Raw genomic sequence first — 19,662 nt, 5'->3', positions numbered from 1 at the left:
CACAGAATGCGAAAGGACTGGGATTTTGATAAGGCTTGGTTACATTTCCCAAACAAACATGGCGGACACGACGGCGGAAGTCAGCTTCAGTTGTGAAAATTTTACGCTACAAAATGGATGCTATTTATTTTCTTAGAATGCCGTAAAGTATTTTAAAATCATCTAAATGGAATCAGGTATGTACTACAATGGCTAAACTACGTAAAGCAGGGTCTTGTCTGAAACAGTTTTCAGGTTTGCCCAGACCTATATTTATCGACTTGTTTTGTGCCATTCCATTTTATATCCCTCCCCACCCCCCACCCGTTTACGAGTTTTTCTGGTGGAGTTTTGAAAGTCATTTCTGAGGGGGTAGCTTTGTTGGCATTCTTTGCTTTTTCTAATGTTTCTGAAGGGAAAACGGGAAAAGTTGGCTTTTATCCGATGAGGAATTTTTTTTTCTGAGGGGGTGGGGGGTATCATGTCGACACTTTGATCTTTTTAGCAGATAAATTTTGACTTCCACGTCAACAATGAAGGGGGGAGGTGGCTTGATTTTCAGTTGTTATTAGTTACTTCCAAGTCAAAAGAAATGCATTGGTAAAGGCGGTGGAGGCTCCCATGATATTTAGAAAAATTATGCTGTTATCAATGAATAACTTGTTTATTAATTGCAGAGAAAAGAAGTGCCAGTCCTTCACCAAGCATTCCACCCATCTCCCGAGAACAAGCCTTGCTTGAGACATTTTTTCATGCTCTCAGCCAGTTTGCTTTTGACAAGGCAAAAGACCAAGTGGTTAGTTATCTAAAATTATTAATGCAGAAAGAAAGATGTAAATAAATTACAGAAGGCTTTCGACACACGTCTCTGAAATGAAAGAAAAATTACATGCCCCGAGCAGGATTCGAACCCGTGTCTCCCTGTACTAGTCAGGCGTGATATCCACTACACCATCTGGTCACCACGCTGGATACGTGGCAACTTATAGGTGTATATTGGATCGAACACGGTCAATCCACAGGGCATTTTTTTCTTTGGAGACATTTGTGTGTAGATGTGTGTCGAAAGCCTTCTGTAATTTATTTACATCTTTCTTTCTGTTTCTAAGGCTTTTATGGCTTTATAAAATTTCTGCCAATTATTAATGCTATTACTAATAATTAGTAACAGCATTTGGTATCCGGTCACTTCATTCCAAATTAAGTCACTTTGTTCCAAGTCACCTCGTTCCATTTTATGGTCAGATCGTTCCACGAAATAGTTACTTCATTCCACCAAATAATCACTTCGTCCATCATCCGTTCTGAGCCGAAACAAGCGTGCTTCACATGAATATATACCTCGTTCTTTAATCCATGAGCCAAAACAACAGTGTAACACATGAATATACCTTGTTTTTAAATCAACAAGATAACGAACGATACTTTGCTGACGCTGGAACGAAGTGACTATTATGTGGAACTATCTGACCAAAGGAGGGAACGAAGTAACTTGGAACAATTAATTAATTAACCAACCACAGGTAAACATGATGCAGCTAAAATAGCTTTTAAGGATGCCGGCATCAAAGATAAACTGTTTATGTTCAACAAATTGTCTTGTTACAGTTCAGGGCTGGGATTGTGTTGTTCGATGGCCAGAAAATATCCATACCCCTCCCACGAAAGGCTTTTTGGTTTGAATCCCCCCACCCCTCTTGAAAATTATTCCAGTAAAGCTCCATACTTTCCTTTTGAAAATTGTGGCTTTTAAGACCCCCACCCCCTCTTTTCTTTGACAACACACTTTATTGATACACTTAAAAAACATGTACATTACTTACAATTATAACACTATTGGAGATTATACAATGTTATTTTTCTTTTACATGATTAAAAAAAAAAACAACAACAACAACAACAAAAGTACAAAAAGGAGTCCATGCATTAGCTTAAAGTATTACAATTTAAAAAAAAAAAATTATATACTTCGCTATTGAGACCTTCCATATCATACGTACAGTATGCATGGAGTAGATATGGGTATTTTCTGGAAATGCACATTATCATTTTTTATACAGACCAACCTCTCCATATAGACACCTCTACAATACGGCCACCTCTCTATAAATTTACAGACAATTTCCGATGTCCCAACAAAATTGGCATATATAGGTAATCAACTGTATATATATATATACTAGTTATGCAACGGTTTCGAGTGGTATACTATGGAATATCCCACGAGTCACTTGTATTTTCTCGGTATACACACGAGCCTTTAGGCGAGTGTGTATGCCAAGAAAATACAAGTGACAAGTGGGATATTCCATAGTATACCACGAGAAAGTGTTGTGTAACTATTTTATACCATGCCATAGAAAATACGCTTACTAAATTTCGTCGAGAATACAGTCGCAGCGCACTATGGGAAGGTTGGGTTGAATACCGTCGAATATACAACGGCTTTCCTGTATTCTGATTGGCTGTATTTTCTATGGCATGGTATAAATGAAGTGAGAAAACTGTATAATTAGCCCCATAGGTTTACACTGTTTTGAGCTTGGTGGAATGCCCTTCCTGCAATTTTTTTTTTGGTTTTAATCTTCCATTGTGTAAGGTTGAATTATTTTGTTAAACTATACTTGATAAATCCTGGAAAAGTGTGACCCCATTCTAGTCACTCTATAAAAAATGCTCGAAAAGGCGACCCCATTATAGTCAGTCCAGTCGTGAAAATGCGACCCCATCCAGCAGCACATCCCCATTAGCCAATTTATAGGAAGTGCCCCCCCCCCCCCTGCCCGGGAAATTGAATGAAGCGAGCTATTGTTGTTCTACATGCAGGAGAAAGAGAAAGAAACCAAAAGATTACCGCTGGTATCTAGTACACCATGGTCATCACTACTCGTTACTCTCTCGCATCTGGCTTTGGCAGAAAAGACTTACTTCTCTCTACCTTTCATTGCTAAGAAGTTCTTCAGAAAAGATGTATGTATTACATGTATAACTATACTATCAACATTTTTTATTTGTTATTCTGTGAACTTGAACTGTGTGATTTCTATCATGAAATAATCTTTGAATGAGCACCATCTTGTATAGTGTTACGATATGATAAGATACGATGTGTATCAAATGTTAATGAATACTAATTAGCTGAGCAGGATTTTGTATCAATAGTTAATTCTATTGTTTGATTTGTATTGTGATCTAAATACTGTGCTGGGATTGGTTTGTACCCTCATGAATAGTAAATGAATTTTACAAGTATTCTTTGATTTGTAGAGTTACTGTGTTATTAATAGCTGTACATTACAACACGCAAAGACCAGACCTCAACACCAGGTACACTGTGCCCTACTCTTTACATTCATGTTTGAGTGGCTTTTAAAGAGAAATTCACGTCTACTCAGGGCTAAAAATAATTTTTGGATACTGACCGGTCATGTTGACCGGCCAAATCAATTTTTGCTAGGTCGTGTCTCGTTTTTGATCGGTCAAAATATTGAGTATTTACTTTGAAGTATTGCAATAGCCTATTCTGCCAAAAATTTCGCTTCATAAGCTAAAACACTCGTTGTTAAAGAGTATAAGCTTAAATGTTTTGATCGCTAAAAGTGTCATTTTATTATCTGTTTAGCTTATTTACAGACGTGGATGTTTCCTGTTTTATTTATTAAGCAAACCGCTAACAAATCCGCAGAGCATGACCGTGTCATCTTTATTCTACAAATTTGTGACTGCAAGCTGCTATGACATTTTATTATTTTACTGCAAAATTTCAAGAAATACTGCAAATAAAATTGTTTTTTGTGTGTTATTTATTTGAAAGCTGTGTACGTGACCGGTCAAAATGGCCGCCAAACCAAAATTTTGTCTGGACAAATCGTCATTTTGGCCGGACATTGTCCATTGACCGGCCGTTATTTTGAGCCCTGCTACTTCAGACTGACACTAATGATTCTCACTGGTTTCCTTTGTGCCCATTTTTTTATCTACGTATTACAAAAAGGAGTTTCCCCTGTAACATGGATGTACATGTAGGGAGATTCTTCATGTTTCCCTTTCCAGCATGTATTGCATGTAGATTGTTATATTTTGTCATTACACATTCCTACATGCACTGTGTGGCTATGATGCTTGGTAATAACTATCAACGAAGGGACTGACTTATTCATAGATAAGTAGCCATCTGTAAGCATTTGGCACCATATGTTGGCACCAACAGTTACATTGTCAAGACCATTTTGTATGTCATAGAATCTCCCAACAATGTAGTATGGCTGTGGGTTTTTTTCCTTTTTTGCTCATTTGGCCATCCCCTTTTTTCCTTTGTATACTGTCCTCCGACTGACCCATATTTTGGCATTTTCAAAAAAAAAAAATTAATGGATGCTGACAGATCGCAAAGAAGCATTCATTTGGTGGTTTATCTTCTTCCTCCATTGCCACCATGTTGATTTTGTAACCACGTTTCGTTGTTTCCAGCCTTCACAGCAATGATGTTTGGGAACCAGGCCTCCTATTCCAGTAAATTGCCCCCCAGGGGGGGGGGGGGGTACTCCGGCTTGTAAATGACGGGGATGATCGAATGGAGGCAAAAATCAGGACCCAAAAAAATCCCTAAGTCTTCCGACATTACCCAAAAAAATCCCTGGACCAAAAATAACCCCCAAGAAATGTCTTGTCGAATTACCCCTAAATTGCCAGGAGGGGCAATAATATAACACAAAGAAAATCATAAAAATTTGAACGTTCGTGTTTGTTTATTCATCATACCATAAATATGCCAATGCCGCACCAAGGCACTTTAATTCGTTTTTAATACCCAAAAAATCCCCTATTAAAATCAAGTCACCCAAAAAAATACTTGCCAAATTTTTCAACCCAAAAAAATCTCAGAATCGAAAATTTCAAACCCAAAAAAATCCTTCGATCATTCCTTCATCGACCCAAAATTAGGAAACGCATCCGACAATAAACAGAGAAAAAAAAAGAGAGAGGCCTTATATTTACTTAACCAAAGGGCAAATCTGTTATTTTGTTCACAGTCTGTAAGAGACAGCTTCAGAACTCTGATTACTGAGTTAAAGAGAATAGAAGAAACCACTCACAGCTCATCGTCCACAGGCTACCCACTTGAAGGAAGTTTGTTGGCTGAACTGTGCAGACATCTATGCCAATTTTCACAAGCTAGACAGGAGTTAATTGACTTGTATCTTTTTCCGAGTTCTGCACATGGCCAAGAGTTATTAACCCTTCAGAATTATATAAAAGGTGCAGTGGAAAAGGGGCGGTAGCGATAACTGGCCAAAATTGAACATTGCCAAAATAACTCCGATTTTCCAAAAAAGAAGTTGAAATAAGTTGAGCTTTGCTGGTTTCATTTTTCTGAGAAACAAAGGGTTTCTTTTTTCTTTTGTTCATCAAAAAACTCCTAAAGACACCGCCAGGAAAACCAAGTTTTTGCATACTTAAAGGTTATATCTCAAAAATGAAGGAAAACACAGTGAGAAAAATAAAAGACAATGTTTAACACGCATGAAAAAATTTTGTGCGAAATTTAAAGTTTTTTTTAATTGGCAATTTCAGCCAAATGCCCTTTTTGGACCAAACCTTTCATTTGTTACATTAAGATGCTAACTAAAGATTAATCATGTCTTTTATCAAACTGTTTTCCTTGACTCAATAATTTATTAGCTATGAAGCCATGGCAATTATGGGATCCTCGTCAAATGTGAATTATTCAGACTTGTCGAATATGATTGATGAGATCTGTCGACGGTAAGCTCATTTACATACTAATCTGTTGTATTTACAGATGATTTCCAGTCCGTACTGCGCAATCTCCGCCTGCAATGTTTGTGAGTCTCACAAACAGAAGAATGTTTACTAGCAAAAATAAAAATTCTGGGACAAAACTTACCTTTTTCTTCATTATTAACGCCAGATATCGTTGCAAAACAATAATTATAACGAGTAAAAGAAGCTCGACGGTATTTCAAACGGACGTTTAAGCTCATCGTGAATTCTTGAACGAAATGATCCGTAATGGCGAACTAAAAAACTTCATGTACGCTATCACCGAAGTGTAACGTTTCAACGAATTCAAAACAAAAATGAAAACAAACCCTGAGTCTGCGCAGTACGGACTGAAAATCAGCTTTAAATCTACAGAAGTTTTCAACTAATGTCACATTGATTTGAAACATGGGAGCTAGTGTGTAGTAGCCTTTCACTCCTTCTCAGGAGCATAGGCCATCAACAGTCTCTTGCCATAGCCTCCTGTCCTGTGCATTCCTCTCTAGCTGGTACCAACTCTTGCCCATGGACTTGATCTCTGCTTCTAACGAACGTCTCCAGGTGTGAGAGGGAGTGTAATAAAGCTTAATGTTCTCAATTTCGTTCTGGTGATTACCTTGTTTATCATCATTTTGCAGGCATAACAAAGGCTTTCATCACCCAATTTTGGATTCACTAAAGTCAAGCTTCAGGTCAGTACCTTTTGCAAATTTGTTTAGTGCAACACTCTTTTTATTAAATGGTTAACTCCATACTTCTCTTACTTGTGTTATTTTAAAGTACCGGTAATCAGATCACGTAATAATAATCTGGTGTCGGTGCAAAGCCAATTGTATTTGTTGAGACAATGAAAAATAAAAAATGAAACTGGTTTGAAAAATTTGAAACCAATTTTAAACCACAACATATGCATAAAGTGCGTATGACGTAACATAATAAATTAGGGGTGGACCATTAGATTTTTGATGGGGGGGTTGTGCAAATCCCAAAAAAAATATCGAGCATGTGCTTCTGGTTTTAAAAAAATATCATGCAGAATTGTTAAGAAGGAAAAAAATGTCGAGCAGCCGTAATCAGGGCGTGGCAAAGGATTTTTGCGTGACGCATGACGGCCCCTGAAGTAGCTGTGAGTCACACTGGGCATCGCATATTTTAATGCGTGATTTGGTATTTTGCAAGCGCGTGACGCGTGATTTACCAATTAGATTTCCTATTAATGTGAACCCTCTGATCCAGAAGGGCATTATGATTCAAAGATGTTCATGCATTCAGATTCAAAACATCTTTCCGAACATCCACCTGTTGTTGCGAATTGCATGTACAATTCCAGTAACATTAGCAGACAACGAGTGCTCAAACAGCACTCTAAAACTAGTCAAGGGCCACCTTCGAACGACGATGACAACCGAGACTCTCGGGCCTGGCTTTAATGAGTAGCCATTACGAAAAGCCTGTCGATTACGATGCTATAGTTCAGAAATTTGCCGAACAACAACCTCATAGAATGTTACTCGTTGATCCAATTTTTGAGAGATGGCGAAGACAAATATATTACAGTGATTTCAGTTTCATTTTCTAAGAGTCAGTTGATCTTGTACTGTAAAGTCTTAAACGTAGTCCTTGTTTAAAAAAATGTAAACCGTCCACAATCATCCCTCAAAAAGCTGGAAACCGCATTTCCGAGGACTTCAATTTCAAAATTTCCCGGGGGAGCATGCCCCCGTACCCCCCTAGAAGGGTCCGCCTTCGGTGGCCCATTTTTTGAACCCCCTTGTTAGAATCCTGGATGCCCAAGAAGTTGGAACCATTACATGCAAGTCTGGAGGCTTTTCTGAGTAGCGTTACGTAATTAGCAGGAAAAAACGTTCGCTTGCCCAGTGGGTAAGTGATGCATAACATCCACTAGCCTGACAGTAAAATCCGCTAGCCCCAGGCTAGTGGAGATGCATTTCTTTGTACATTGAATAAAGATGAAACTTTTTACTGCTTTGAAAAAAGATGTAAACTTTAAAAGGCATTGCGTGTTAAGTGGTTTTTAATAGGGTGAATTATGTCAATTATGAGTGGCTGGTGATGGTCAAGTTAACTTCAAAATTTGTGTTCCAAATTTCCATTAAAAAAAATATCGTGCAAGAACCTGAAGATTAAAAAAAAAATCCTGCAGGGCTGGAAGAATAAAAAAAAAATATCTAGCAGCCTAAAAATCCTGCAAACCCCCCCCCCCCCCCCCATCAAAAATCAAATGGTCCACCCCTTATTACCAGATAACTAAAACAAAATAATTATTAATAATGTCAATCATGAATCAACTAAAATCCAAAACTGATGTATGTACTCAAATTTAAAGTGAAACAACTTTTGTTATTTTGTCTTGTAGCTTTGAAGTGGATATTTTGTGTAATTTGTTGAAAGCACAGTGTGACATGGCCGACTGGAAGTTCCTTCCAGCTCTTCTTCATCTTCATGAAAGCCACGTTAAACTGTCCTCATGGTGTCAATTCTTACCACCAGTGGAGGTTTGTGATTTTCAAATTTATTACCTTATTATAGAAAATTAACGCTTGTTTTAATTAAGGTATTTGAAATTAACGCAAATTGAAGGAAAACTTACTTCCCAATAAAGGAAATTAACGCGAAAGAGGGGGCAACTTTCAAAATGAAGGAAATTAACGCGACATACACAACAGGAACAAGTTTATTTCAACACTTGTAGGCGTACAATCTTGAACGAAAAAGTACTTTTCCCACTTTGAGCGTTCTTCGCAGTATCAATGATAGTGGCAGATGTAATAATGCTTTTTTCTTGGAGTCAAGAAAGTCTGGACTGTAACGAGAAATTGGGACCAAAATAATGGAAATTAACGTCATGGAAATCAACGCTCCACTTAATTAACGGTGCGGAAATTAACGTTAACAAAAATTAACGCGACTTAAAGTAACGCGAATGTTTGAATTTCACGTTAATTTCATGACGCGTTAATTGCCTATACAGTAATAAGGTAGCTCAAATTTATAATAGTTACGAGAATAAAGCAATAATGATTGCTAAAGGTTGGTTCTCATAATCACCCAAATTGTTTCTATCGCATCGATTGTTTGCAAATACTGAGATGACTGTAGGAGATCAAAGCGATTGAAAGCGATCAGGGGTTTTCATATGATCATCCCGATCGCCTGGTATAAGCGATTACCTACGAAAAACAATCATTTTAGCCTTAGATCCAACACAATGGCAGCCTTCAATAAAAGGACAATGCTCATGGTCTCCTATCTTCTCAGTTATTACAGTTTTACGGCGAAGAAGGGAAAGAGAAGCTAGAAGAATAGAACACAGGCAATCCAAGCAATCGTGATCGCTCCAATCACCGCAGACGTTAGCGATCGCCTGTGTAATGTTCTCATATAATTGTCCTGATTGCAGAAAAACTTTTTGAAGTGACTGAGGCGATAGAAACGGTCGGGACGATTATATGAGAACCAGCATTAAGAAAGAATTGTCTATTAGGTAAAGGTGAATTCTGCCTTCATGCCTAGTGGCTCTTCTGGCCAGAGCTTTTCCAGGTTTCCATAGCATGAAGCAACTTGAAGTATTTCTACTCCCCCCTTCTATATCGGATGCTAGTCCATTACAAGGTCCCCCCCACCCCAGTACCCATTTATACCCCTGGGTGGAGAGAGGCACTATAACAGGGAACTGTTTTATTAAGAAATAAAAACGTTACTCTGGTTAAAAATTTGTTGTAAAAATGTTCGTAAAATATCCGCAATGTCCCAACGTTTCCGCTTAAACTAAAGCCTTCATAAGTTATTCACTTATCACTTTCCCCTGATGAAGGCTTTAGTTTAAGCTGAAACGTTGGGACATTGCGGATATTTTACGAACATTTTTACAACAAATTTTTAACCAGAGTAACGTTTTTATTTCTTAATGAATCAACCACCCGGTTACAGGTCCATTTTTAAAAGGGAAGTGTTTTGTCCAAGAACACAAGGCAGTGACCCAGGCCTGGGCTCGAACCGAAACCACTCAGGCCAGAGTCTGAGCCTCTCTATGGGTACCCATGGTCTTCGTTTTCTTTGCAATTTTTTTGCAAATCTTTGTGTGTGTTTTTAGTAGATCTTCGTTTTATGTTTGTTCGCTTTTTTCGTGAAATGGTCAAATGTCAAAATTCAGAAATTACAGGTATTTTCTGTAATGTTTATGAGTTTTGACAGTTTTATATATGAGCGTTCAATTCCAGATCTTCGCTTCAATCTTGAGATCTTCCTTTTTTCCGCGATGATCTTCGCGTCTTCGATTTCTTCGGAAATACCCATAGAGAGGCTAAGAGTCTAGTACACTAACCATTAGGTGATCATTGGCTAAAGCTATGCAAATTCTTATCACACTCAAGGTTGCTTCTGGATTAGATGCATGTATTTAACAAATCAACCACATTTTCCCATGGTCTACACTTTTAAAGGCCATAGAAACGGCATCATAAAGTGGTTCACGGTTTTCTGCAAATTTTGGGTATTAAATGGCATCATTTCTTTAGTCTATAAGGTTGAAAAATCATATATGAAAAATCAGTGCTAAATCAAGTGTGCATGTGAAAGCTCACAGGATTGCAGTTTTTGCATTTAAAACCAACAAATGTGCAGCAAGATTCATCCCAAAATTAATGTTGCATTACAGGGTGGTATGTCATTTTTTCGACTTTTGGCTATAACTCTCAACCAATGAACATGTGAGAATTCTCTCAGTTATTGCACAATGCGTAAGGCAAAGCTAAGGTAAAGCTTCGAGCCAAGTGACCCATACTTGCCAAAGCTTATCTCTAGCATTAAGCAGCTAGGAGTATTTCTACTCACCCTGCATGGGATGCTAGTCCATCGCAGGGTTACCCCCCCAGCATTAAATTCGTCGGTACCCATTTATACACCTGGGTGGAGTGAGGTAGCCTGTTCAACTAACCGAACGCCTGGAACAGGCTAGGAGTGAGGCACTATGAGAGTAAAGTGTTTTGTCCAAGAACACAACACAGTGGCCCTGGCCAGGCCTCAAACCCAAACCACTCAATCCTGAGTCCAGTACACTAACCATTAGGTGATCATTGATTAAAGCCATGCAAATACTATCACATTCATCACAGGTTGCTTCTGGATAAGATGCATGTATTTAACAAATCGAGCACATTTTTCCATGGTCTACACTCTTAAAAGCCATGGAAATGTCGTCATAAAATGTTCAAAACTCAAGTGGAACGTTTCACTGCAAATTTTTGGCATCATTTCTATGGTCTATAAGATTGTAAACTATGAAAAATGTGGCCGTTTCATTTTATAAAGTCAATAACAGAAAATTTCGCCGCTCAAGTGAGTCTTTATGTAGAAATATAGCATGAGAAATTTTGCATTAACTGAAAAACTCGGAAAAAAATTCCGAGTTCCAGATGGGATTTGAAGATTTGATGGATTTGCTCTCCACAGAGTCCCAGTAGCTCAGTGGTAGAGCATCCGTCCTAGAACACGGAGGGTCGTGGGTTCAAATCCCATCTGGAACTCGGAATTTTTTTCCGAGTTTTTCAGTTAATGCAAAATTTATCATGCTATATTTCAACAGAAAATTTACCAGTGAATAAGATGAAAAATCAGTGCAAAATTACATGGGCATGTGACAGCTCGTAGGATCGTAGATTTTGCATTTAAAGCCGACGAATGTATCGTAAGTTTCATCCCAAATGTGTCAGTTGACGTTTTGCAACTCACTGATTCTGTTTTTGGAAAATTCACAACAATTTCTCAAGTTTTCCGAGACTTACCTTACTTTGTATTACTGCAGGTTACTGACCAATGAGCATGCTGGAATTCTTTCAGTTATTGTATAATCATGTGTGGTGTCCTTTAATATTGCTCTTCGAGTTAAGCTTATTTTCTGTTATGTTTTACTTTATTTTTTCATGTTTTACAGCTATCAGCCTCGCTTACACTGAAGAAGTCACTGTTTGGCAGCACACCGAAGAAACATCTTGAAGCACCTTTTCTGTATCAGTGGCTTGGCAAACTGCAGGATGCTCTAGTTTCAAAGGTGATTTTCATACAATTTAATTTATGTTAAGTATATATGTTTTACAAATTTGGCTTGTAATAGTTTAGATATTCCTGTTTTTGGCATTCTATTGCTGCTACAGCTGTAATGTTGAGGTCTAACTTTCAGACCATCCTTGTAAAGATTTTATTAATAAACAAATTGGAGTCACTGTCACGTCAAAATTCGTTTCCATGGCAACTACAAAAGTGGTCAAAGATACCTTATTTTTAACCGTTTAAGGCTAATTACTCTAAAACTAGACGGTAAAAGTTTTTGTTTTTCAAATATTTTTGTCTAAAGGACAAACGAAACGATCTGACAATTTTTTAGAAAATTCTGTCAGAAATTTTCAGAGCCACCTTAACTTTATGCAAAAATAACGTAACTCCGAATCCTTTTGACAGATTTCTTTAAAAATTTGCAAAATTGTTTTGTTTCACGGATAATTGTAATGGTGAACAGAACATGTTTTACAAGGGGAAAACAGTCTTTCATGGTTAATGTTAAAAAAATGTCAAAATTACAGTTCACAAAATCTCTACCACTTGCATACGTCCCTGTTTTTTTACATATATATGTACTGTGTGTGTTCATTGACATTATGTGATTGCATGATGCAGTCGTTGTGTCACCCACAAATGACCACTGCTCACCAATAGAGTTCTCAGTAGCTCAGTGGTTAGAGCGTCCGACTAGTGTACGGAAGGTCGTGGGCTCATATACCTATCTGCAGTCTCAGAATTTTTTTCTGAGTCCTTCTCACATAAACACAGGTCATTCCATTCTCATTTTGTTTTTTTTGTTTTTGTTTTTGCCGGCTCACGTTTTGTTTTCTAGGTGGCTTTTAACGGTTGTCAATGTTTCTTTATAAAATTGATGATATCTTCTGTTCTGACCTTTGTTTTTAGTTTACACTGTACTTTTACCGTATACTTGGTGGACAGACCACGCCAGTTGACATGAAGTCACTGACTGCACGGGCCAGTATTGATTATGTTGGAAGGTAAGTGTCACAAGACACTGAAAACTAACAAAACACTTTCTGTATTTTAGCGCGAGTTGGTTGCGCGAAACGTGGCTCCTGAAAAGATTCTGGAACAAGAATAAACTAGACTTTTGCGCTCGCGGAAGTTGCAGTTTTAGCAGATGTTTCAATCTCGTCACCAGAGCCGGTTTGCAGACTTTTTAATTGGAAATGGCCAGAATCCGTGTTCTAGCACTTGCTAGACAAGCTTGGTTTAAGAAATAGGCACTTTCCTCACCTTATTAGACTGTTCACAGGCCTCTTTTTTTTCTCTATTTTTCTTTCGCTCGCTTCCGCCACCCTCTCTCTCCCTCACGCTTCGCGCTCACGCTCGCTTTGCTCGCCGATTCTTTCAGTTTTTTGCGTTGAAAAATAGAGAGGCTGTGGACAGTCTATCACCTTATTCGTGACGGTCAAGAATTAGGTGAGGAAAGGCATACAAGAGTGTTTAATACAGAGGGAAGGGGTTTTTACCAGCTCAGCTCATAGTAGTAGAAATGCTTTCTTTTTTTGTATTTTGTAGGATAACAGCGTTTATCCGGCGCTCAGATGCGTTCAATGTATGCATGTTACTGGATACCCATCAACTGGAGCCGTACCAGGGGCATGGATATCATTTACCCCATGATATCAAAGAAAAACCCTCCGGCTTGGGTGCTTTTCCCGCCGTCTTTTCATTCCCTGGGGTAAGTCGTTTATTTGCCCCTGGGGTTTGGTTTGTTTGTTGTTTGACGCATGCAGAAACAGCCGAACTGTGCTATGTCAGAATTGACATTTTTGGCTTGGGTGTTTTTCCCCCTGTCTTTTCATTCCCTGGGGTAAGTTTTTTTTTATTATTATTCCCTGGGGTAAATTTTTCCTGGGATGTAATTGTTGTTTGCTGCATGTACCGAAATAGCTATGCTGAGTCCTCAGTACACTTCTTTACCTTCATTTGTGGAAGGGGAAAGGGGACGGGAGCCCGGGGAATAGGGGGCGGGAGCCCGGGGAAATAAAGGGCGGGAGGGGTATGGGAGGTGGGATTTTCCAGGTGGCAGGAAATAGGGGGCGGGAGGGGTGTGGGAGGTGGGAGGAGAGAGGACAGGAAGTGGGATTTTCCAGGTGGCAGGAACCGGGAGAAATTGAGAAAAATCTCACAAAGCTTTGCAATAGAAATAGCACGAAGAGGCGGATACCACTAAGGAAAGTGGGGAACCAGGAGTAAAAGGTACGGGAGGCGGGAAGTACAGACCCCCTGTCCCCCGAGTCTCAATTGTTGAAATTAAAAATGATTTTAAACTTTTAGTGAGCTGTCGCATACAGTTGTCTGTACAGTACAAGTACCGTTAACACATTCTGTTTGAACTGAATTGTTTCGATCAATAACCTCACGTTAGGTTCCCGTTGCCCCTAGGTTTTCTTTCTTCTTTCCCTGGGAACGAGCCTTGCTTTAGACTCAAACATGTTTGTTTTATTTTACAGGACCGGCCAGTAGACCACTGGCCAAATATTGTTTCTATTCTTCTCGATAAAGTTAATGAACTGAATTCCATGGAGAAGATTGTATTCTTCTTTGATAACGTAAGTGTGTTGTGATCACTATACCTTATTACATGAAATTTTCGCGACACGTTAATTTCGCGATTTTGAGGTGAACATATTTTGCGACACTTAAATTTCGCGATTTTGCGAAAACTTTGTATTTTGAATCACTTTAATTTTGCGTTTTTGAGTGAGATACAATTTACATTTTCTTGGCAATATATTTTGATATGCCTTTGAATTTTATAAAACGACTTCATGGAAGGAACAATGACGTCAAAATTGACAAAAACGCAGGGGGGACTTAATCTCGGCAATAGCAACAACAGAGCAGTTCTCACAATGTCTACAAGTGCCGGAGTCAACTGACGACAACATCCATTTATATTACTGACATATGCGAGTCACTTAATATTCGCGTCACAGGGCTCAAAATAATTTTTGGATACTGACCGGTCATGTTGACCGGCCAAATCAATTTTTGCTCGGTCATGTCTCGTTTTTGGCCGGTCAAAATAGTGAGTATTTACCGTCTCATTTGTATTCTACAAATTTGTGACTGCAAGCTGCTATGATATTTTATGATTTTACTGTTAAATTTCAAGAAATACTGCAAATAAATTTGTGTGTGTGTGTTATTTATTTGAAAGCCGTGTACGTGACCGGTCAAAACGACCGCCGAACCAAAACTTTGTCCGGACAAATCGTCATTTTGGCCGGACATTGTCCGTTGACCGGCCGTTATTTTGAGCCCTGGCGTCATGTTATGTCCGCAACACTTATTGTTCGCGTCACTTTAATTTCGCGATTTTTTTAGAATCGCGAATTTCGCGAAATTAAAGTGACGCGAAAATTTCATGTAATAAGGTACATTCTCGTCCCCATGGCCCTTTTCGCTTCTCTTAGCCGGCGGGCCCTTGGCACAAGAAATGAAGGGCTCTCGAGACACAGGATTTTAGGACTTCCGGTCTTCATGTATGCAGTCGTGATGTTTCTAAATATTGCGTGAGAGAGCCATGGCGTTTTTGACTTCTGTTCAAGATTTCATTGTTTCATTGAACAGCCAATCAAAAAAATTCGTATTAATCCAAAATCCTTTCTCTAAAGCCCGTCCTTTTTTCGTGCCAAGGACCCGCCAGCTAAGAGAAACGAAAAGGGCTATGGGGACAAAAATGATCCAGGCCTCCCCGTCTGCTTTGATTAGAAGAGCTGACGCATGCGCATCTTTTTATGGTGATTCTTCCTTACGCTAGCAGCATTTTGTTCGCGGCCCAGTGCAGTTTATTCATTTTCATTCTTCCTTAAAGGCGCATTAACCTCTACATATGGTTTAAATTGTCGGAAGAACACAAACGAAATGCTACAAAGCTGCAGAAAATTGTGTTACTGTTGAAACTAGAAAAGACCGAAACGAAATTTGCAATTCACTCCAAACAGAAATATAGTCCTCTTGTGGCCCTCTGACTGTCACGCGACGAGACGCTCTCTCCTAGCATAGCGTCACGTGACAGACGGAGGGCCATAACTGGACGAAGCAGAAATCAAGGGCAAATTTTCGTCTGCAAGTCACGCTAGTCAGAAATATACTCCTCTTCTGGGCCTTTGTCTGTCACGCGATGAGACGCTAGCATAGCGTTGCGTGACAGACGGAAGGCCAGAACTGGACTAAACAGAAATCAAGTTCAAATTTTCGTCTGCAATAGTTACATATGAGAAACCGCAAAGATTAATGTTAGCGACACTCTAGTCGAAAAATAATTTCGAATTTTCCGGACAAGTAGAAGCTTTTTTGACTGTGCTCATCTTTACTTCTTTACTTCACAGCGTGTCCAGAGCACCTATTTTTTAACACGCGTGGATCCACGAATGACTCTGGTGGTTATTTTCACCACCAAAAGGTCCGAGAAGGATTCCTACGTCACTACGTTTCTGACGGGTAAGTAGCCAATGATTTCCTTCTTCATTTCTAAGAAAAATGTCAGATTTTCATTGAGGAAGCGGGACTATCGCGGGCAAATTCACCCGAAGGGAAAAGTCATTTCCACGCGCGCCCTTTTCTTATTTTTCGCCAGCTACATAAGTTGATTCCTCAGAAATAAAAGTTGAGGACAGATTTTTTTGAAACTTTCCATGAATGTTCTCTACAAAGCACTGTTTTGAAAAATAAAATAAAAAAGATAGGTCATCGTGCTCGCAAAAGAGTTATGATGGGCCAATTTTACCCCATTTGTGCCTGTTCTGGTACTAATTACGCGCGTTATTTCATCGGTCATAATTTCGTCCTCGAGTGGGGTGGGTGGGGGACAGTTTTGTGCACGTATTCAGCTGAATCATTTTTCCCTCAGATGAATATTTTTAGAAATCGTCTGACTCAAAGAACACAATTTGCATACCAAAATTATGTAATAAAAAATATAGGTCACCGTGCCCGTTTAACAGCAAAACGACGATTTATCTCCCTTGCGGGCCAAACCGTATAGAAAAAGCCGCCATTTTGTTTATGTGCGCGCGCTAATCATGCGTAAAATTCAGTAAGGATGCGCAATGCAAAACTGAGTCGTAATAAGCAGAGTATCCAATTCAGCTTCTGACTCCGTCGTTTATGATCCAGTGAAAACTAGATTGTCGGAGTTGCAAGCAGAAAGGAAGTACTCGAAGGGCCTGAGAGGTAGCATTGTGATTGATTTGTTCTTCTGCTTCTGCTTGCAACTCCGTCAATCTAGTTGTCACTGAATCATAAGCGACGAAGTCATAAGCGGAATCGGAAGAAAATGGAATTCTTCTGTTTCTTCGATTTCGTCGAGCTTTTGACTCCATTTACGACTCCGATTATCGATTTTCACTAGCGACGGCCCGTAGTCGTAATCGGAGTCGTAAATGGAGTCAAAAGCTCGACGAAATCGAAGAAACAGAAGATTTCCATTTTCTTCCGATTCCGCTTATGACTCCGTCGCTTATGATCCAGTGAAAACTACATTGACGGAGTCGTAAGCAGAAGTAGAAGAACAAACTAATCACAATGCTAGCTCTCAGGCCCTTTGCGTACTTCCTTTCTGCTTGCAACTCTGGCAATCTTTTTTTCACTGGATCATAAACGACGGAATCAGAAGCTAAATCGGACACTCTACTTACGACTCCGTCGGGGGAGCAGGGATGGCGCTCTGGCCTCCCACCAATGTGACCCGGGTTCGATTCCGGCCCGGTGCCATATGTGGGTTGAGTTTGTTGTTGGTTCTCGTCTTTGCTCCGAGGGTTTTCTCCGCGTATCCGGTTTTTCTCCCTCCACAAAAATCAACACTTCTAAATTCCAATTCGATCGGGAATCCGAGGGCCACAGGTTTGTCAGTCGCAAGACTGTTACGTGCTACCCTCGTAAAATATAGACGATTTATTTTATTTAGACGATTTTCACTTGATGGTAACGCAATGCATTCTGATGACGACTCCGACTCTAGTGAAAACTAAAGCCTTTAGTTTAGGTACAGGTTATTCTGTTTCCACGAAATTTTTCATGCCGCCGGTACCAAAAATCATGTTTGAAGGCTGAAGTATTGACATGTACTTATGTCATTCTTGTTTTGCGGTTTTTGTCATAGAAACGGCGACCCTTCTCAGAAACACGAAAATCTTCGCCATGTTAAAACAAGGAGGAAAGAGTTAAAGATGAAGTTGCCCACTGCGTCATTCGTTTAAGCTGTCAATCATTCAGTTTCCATGCCAACTAACCAAGTTATTCCCATGATGTAATCGAAGAATCGCGAGTGACTGGAAACGAGTCTATCCTGCACTTTGACGGATTTCCGCCTGGAGTTAAAACGAGTCTAGTTTTTGGCTATTTCTGTTGAAGGATTTAAACAAAGTAAAGGTTAAAACGAAGTCACTAAACAATGATTTAGTTTATTCATCCCCGATATCAACAATTGTGATGGAGCTATAGGTGTTTCGTTAAAAACGAAATCTTAATTTGTGACGATTACTTTACAATCACTAATTAATGAGAGAATTACGTTACAATCGATAATCAATTGCAATTAGTGCGAACGGCAATTGAGATCACCTTCGGTTTCCTCCCAAAGATAAAGACCTAAACTAGGAGTTGCTGATAGCAAGTAAAGTGCTGCGAAGTGAGTTATAAGAATAATAATTATAATAGTAGGAACGGAACGGAAGGTCATAGGAATGTTTCGGATTTTCACATTTTCAGATGTGAAAGATAGATATGATTTCCTAAGCGAGTGAAAATGCTAGTGACATTGAGAAAAGGAACCAAGTAAAAAAACATAACACGTGCAATTCGATCGCAAAGCCATCAGAAACATCAATTTATGACGTCAAAAAGCTCAAAGCTCGTTCCATTCTAGCGCGCGGTCATTATGAAAACGTTTTCGTGGAGCCTTCGCAAATAATCTTCGTAGTGTTTTTGCTGTACATATTTCGCGCTTAAGGCACAGAAAGTAATTTTTTTCCTTAAATTAACTTAGTAATGGATAATTATGAAAGCGAATTATAAGAAGGCCTCGTAAATTCGTTATTCAACAGAGATGGCGCATAAGGGATGAAAAGACCGTTTCTCCGGCACTTTACTTGACCATCTTGGTCAAGAGAGGTTTCTTGGGAAGCATTTACAAAGTACTGAACAGAAGCGCAAGCGGCAGTGCTTAAAAATTTAACTTCTTGCTCTTTAGCGAAAAGGACAAACGCAGCTTCCACATTTTACATGCCGCTGATCATACATACTGCATGTACTCAAAATCATCGCCAGTGAAAAAGTCAAATCGAGTGTGTCGCCTATATAAAGCGCCCAGGCCCCGCGCGGACAGTCAAAAATAGTTCTGCTGCTACGCTAAGGCTTCGCAGCAATAAGAGCCATCGGGTATGTACAGTAAATATGTAATCCTTCGACTTTGGCAAATATTAATTGTAAAATTCACTAACTATTCATGAGGGTGCAAACCAATCCCAGCACAGTATTCAGATCACATGTACACAACTGTAAACCCCAATACAAATCAAACAATATAATTAACTTTTGATACAGACTCCTGCTCAGCTAATTAGTATTCATTAACTTTTGATACAGATCTCGACTGATCCGCATAACAAAACTGTCCATTCAATTTATTGTTTTCATTTCACAAGTAGAATAAAATATTCGCGTCCGATCTGTATGGCCGTTTACAATGGCTCGCCTATCGGCTCGCCGTTGTAAACGCTCATACAGATCTCCCGCTCATATTTTATCTACTACTTATCGTTGAAATATTGATACAGGTTTCGAAAG

At 39.2% G+C, this 19,662-nt stretch overlaps 1 protein-coding gene and 1 non-coding gene across 3 annotated transcripts; both read left to right on the top strand.

The window, feature by feature from the left end:
- The first annotated feature begins 58 nt into the window (after nucleotides 1-58).
- Nucleotides 59-19,414, top strand: LOC144664719 (KICSTOR subunit 2-like). 2 transcript variants are annotated; one of them, XR_013572841.1, is made up of 14 exons: nucleotides 59-176; nucleotides 657-775; nucleotides 2,806-2,949; nucleotides 5,013-5,176; nucleotides 5,662-5,745; nucleotides 6,402-6,455; nucleotides 8,141-8,279; nucleotides 11,717-11,833; nucleotides 12,745-12,839; nucleotides 13,384-13,546; nucleotides 14,322-14,420; nucleotides 16,206-16,317; nucleotides 17,978-18,476; nucleotides 19,248-19,414. XR_013572841.1 is itself a non-coding variant. In XM_078525921.1 (13 exons), the coding sequence occupies exons 1-13, from the start codon at nucleotides 167-169 to the stop codon at nucleotides 18,040-18,042; spliced, it is 1,365 nt and encodes a 454-aa protein (XP_078382047.1). In that variant the 5' UTR covers nucleotides 59-166; the 3' UTR covers nucleotides 18,043-19,414. The 2 variants fall into 2 exon arrangements, 1 of the variants encoding a protein (XP_078382047.1); XM_078525921.1 differs by having other exon boundaries at nucleotides 17,978-19,414.
- Nucleotides 11,237-11,309, top strand: Trnal-uag (transfer RNA leucine (anticodon UAG)). The gene has a single exon. It is a non-coding gene; the product is annotated as a tRNA-Leu (tRNA).
- Nucleotides 19,415-19,662: the final 248 nt, after the last annotated feature.

Source organism: Oculina patagonica, chromosome 9, assembly GCF_052425735.1.
Source record: "Oculina patagonica isolate OP01 chromosome 9, crgOcupat, whole genome shotgun sequence".
Taxonomy (NCBI): domain Eukaryota; kingdom Metazoa; phylum Cnidaria; class Anthozoa; order Scleractinia; family Oculinidae; genus Oculina; species Oculina patagonica.
This window is presented reverse-complemented; position numbering and strand designations above follow the sequence as displayed.

Coding starts and splice junctions, on each gene's coding strand:
- LOC144664719 (XM_078525921.1), top strand. Junction 5,746..6,401: donor ATTGATGAGATCTGTCGACG/GTAAGCTCATTT, acceptor ATCATTTTGCAG/GCATAACAAAGGCTTTCATC. Junction 11,834..12,744: donor AGGATGCTCTAGTTTCAAAG/GTGATTTTCATA, acceptor CTTTGTTTTTAG/TTTACACTGTACTTTTACCG.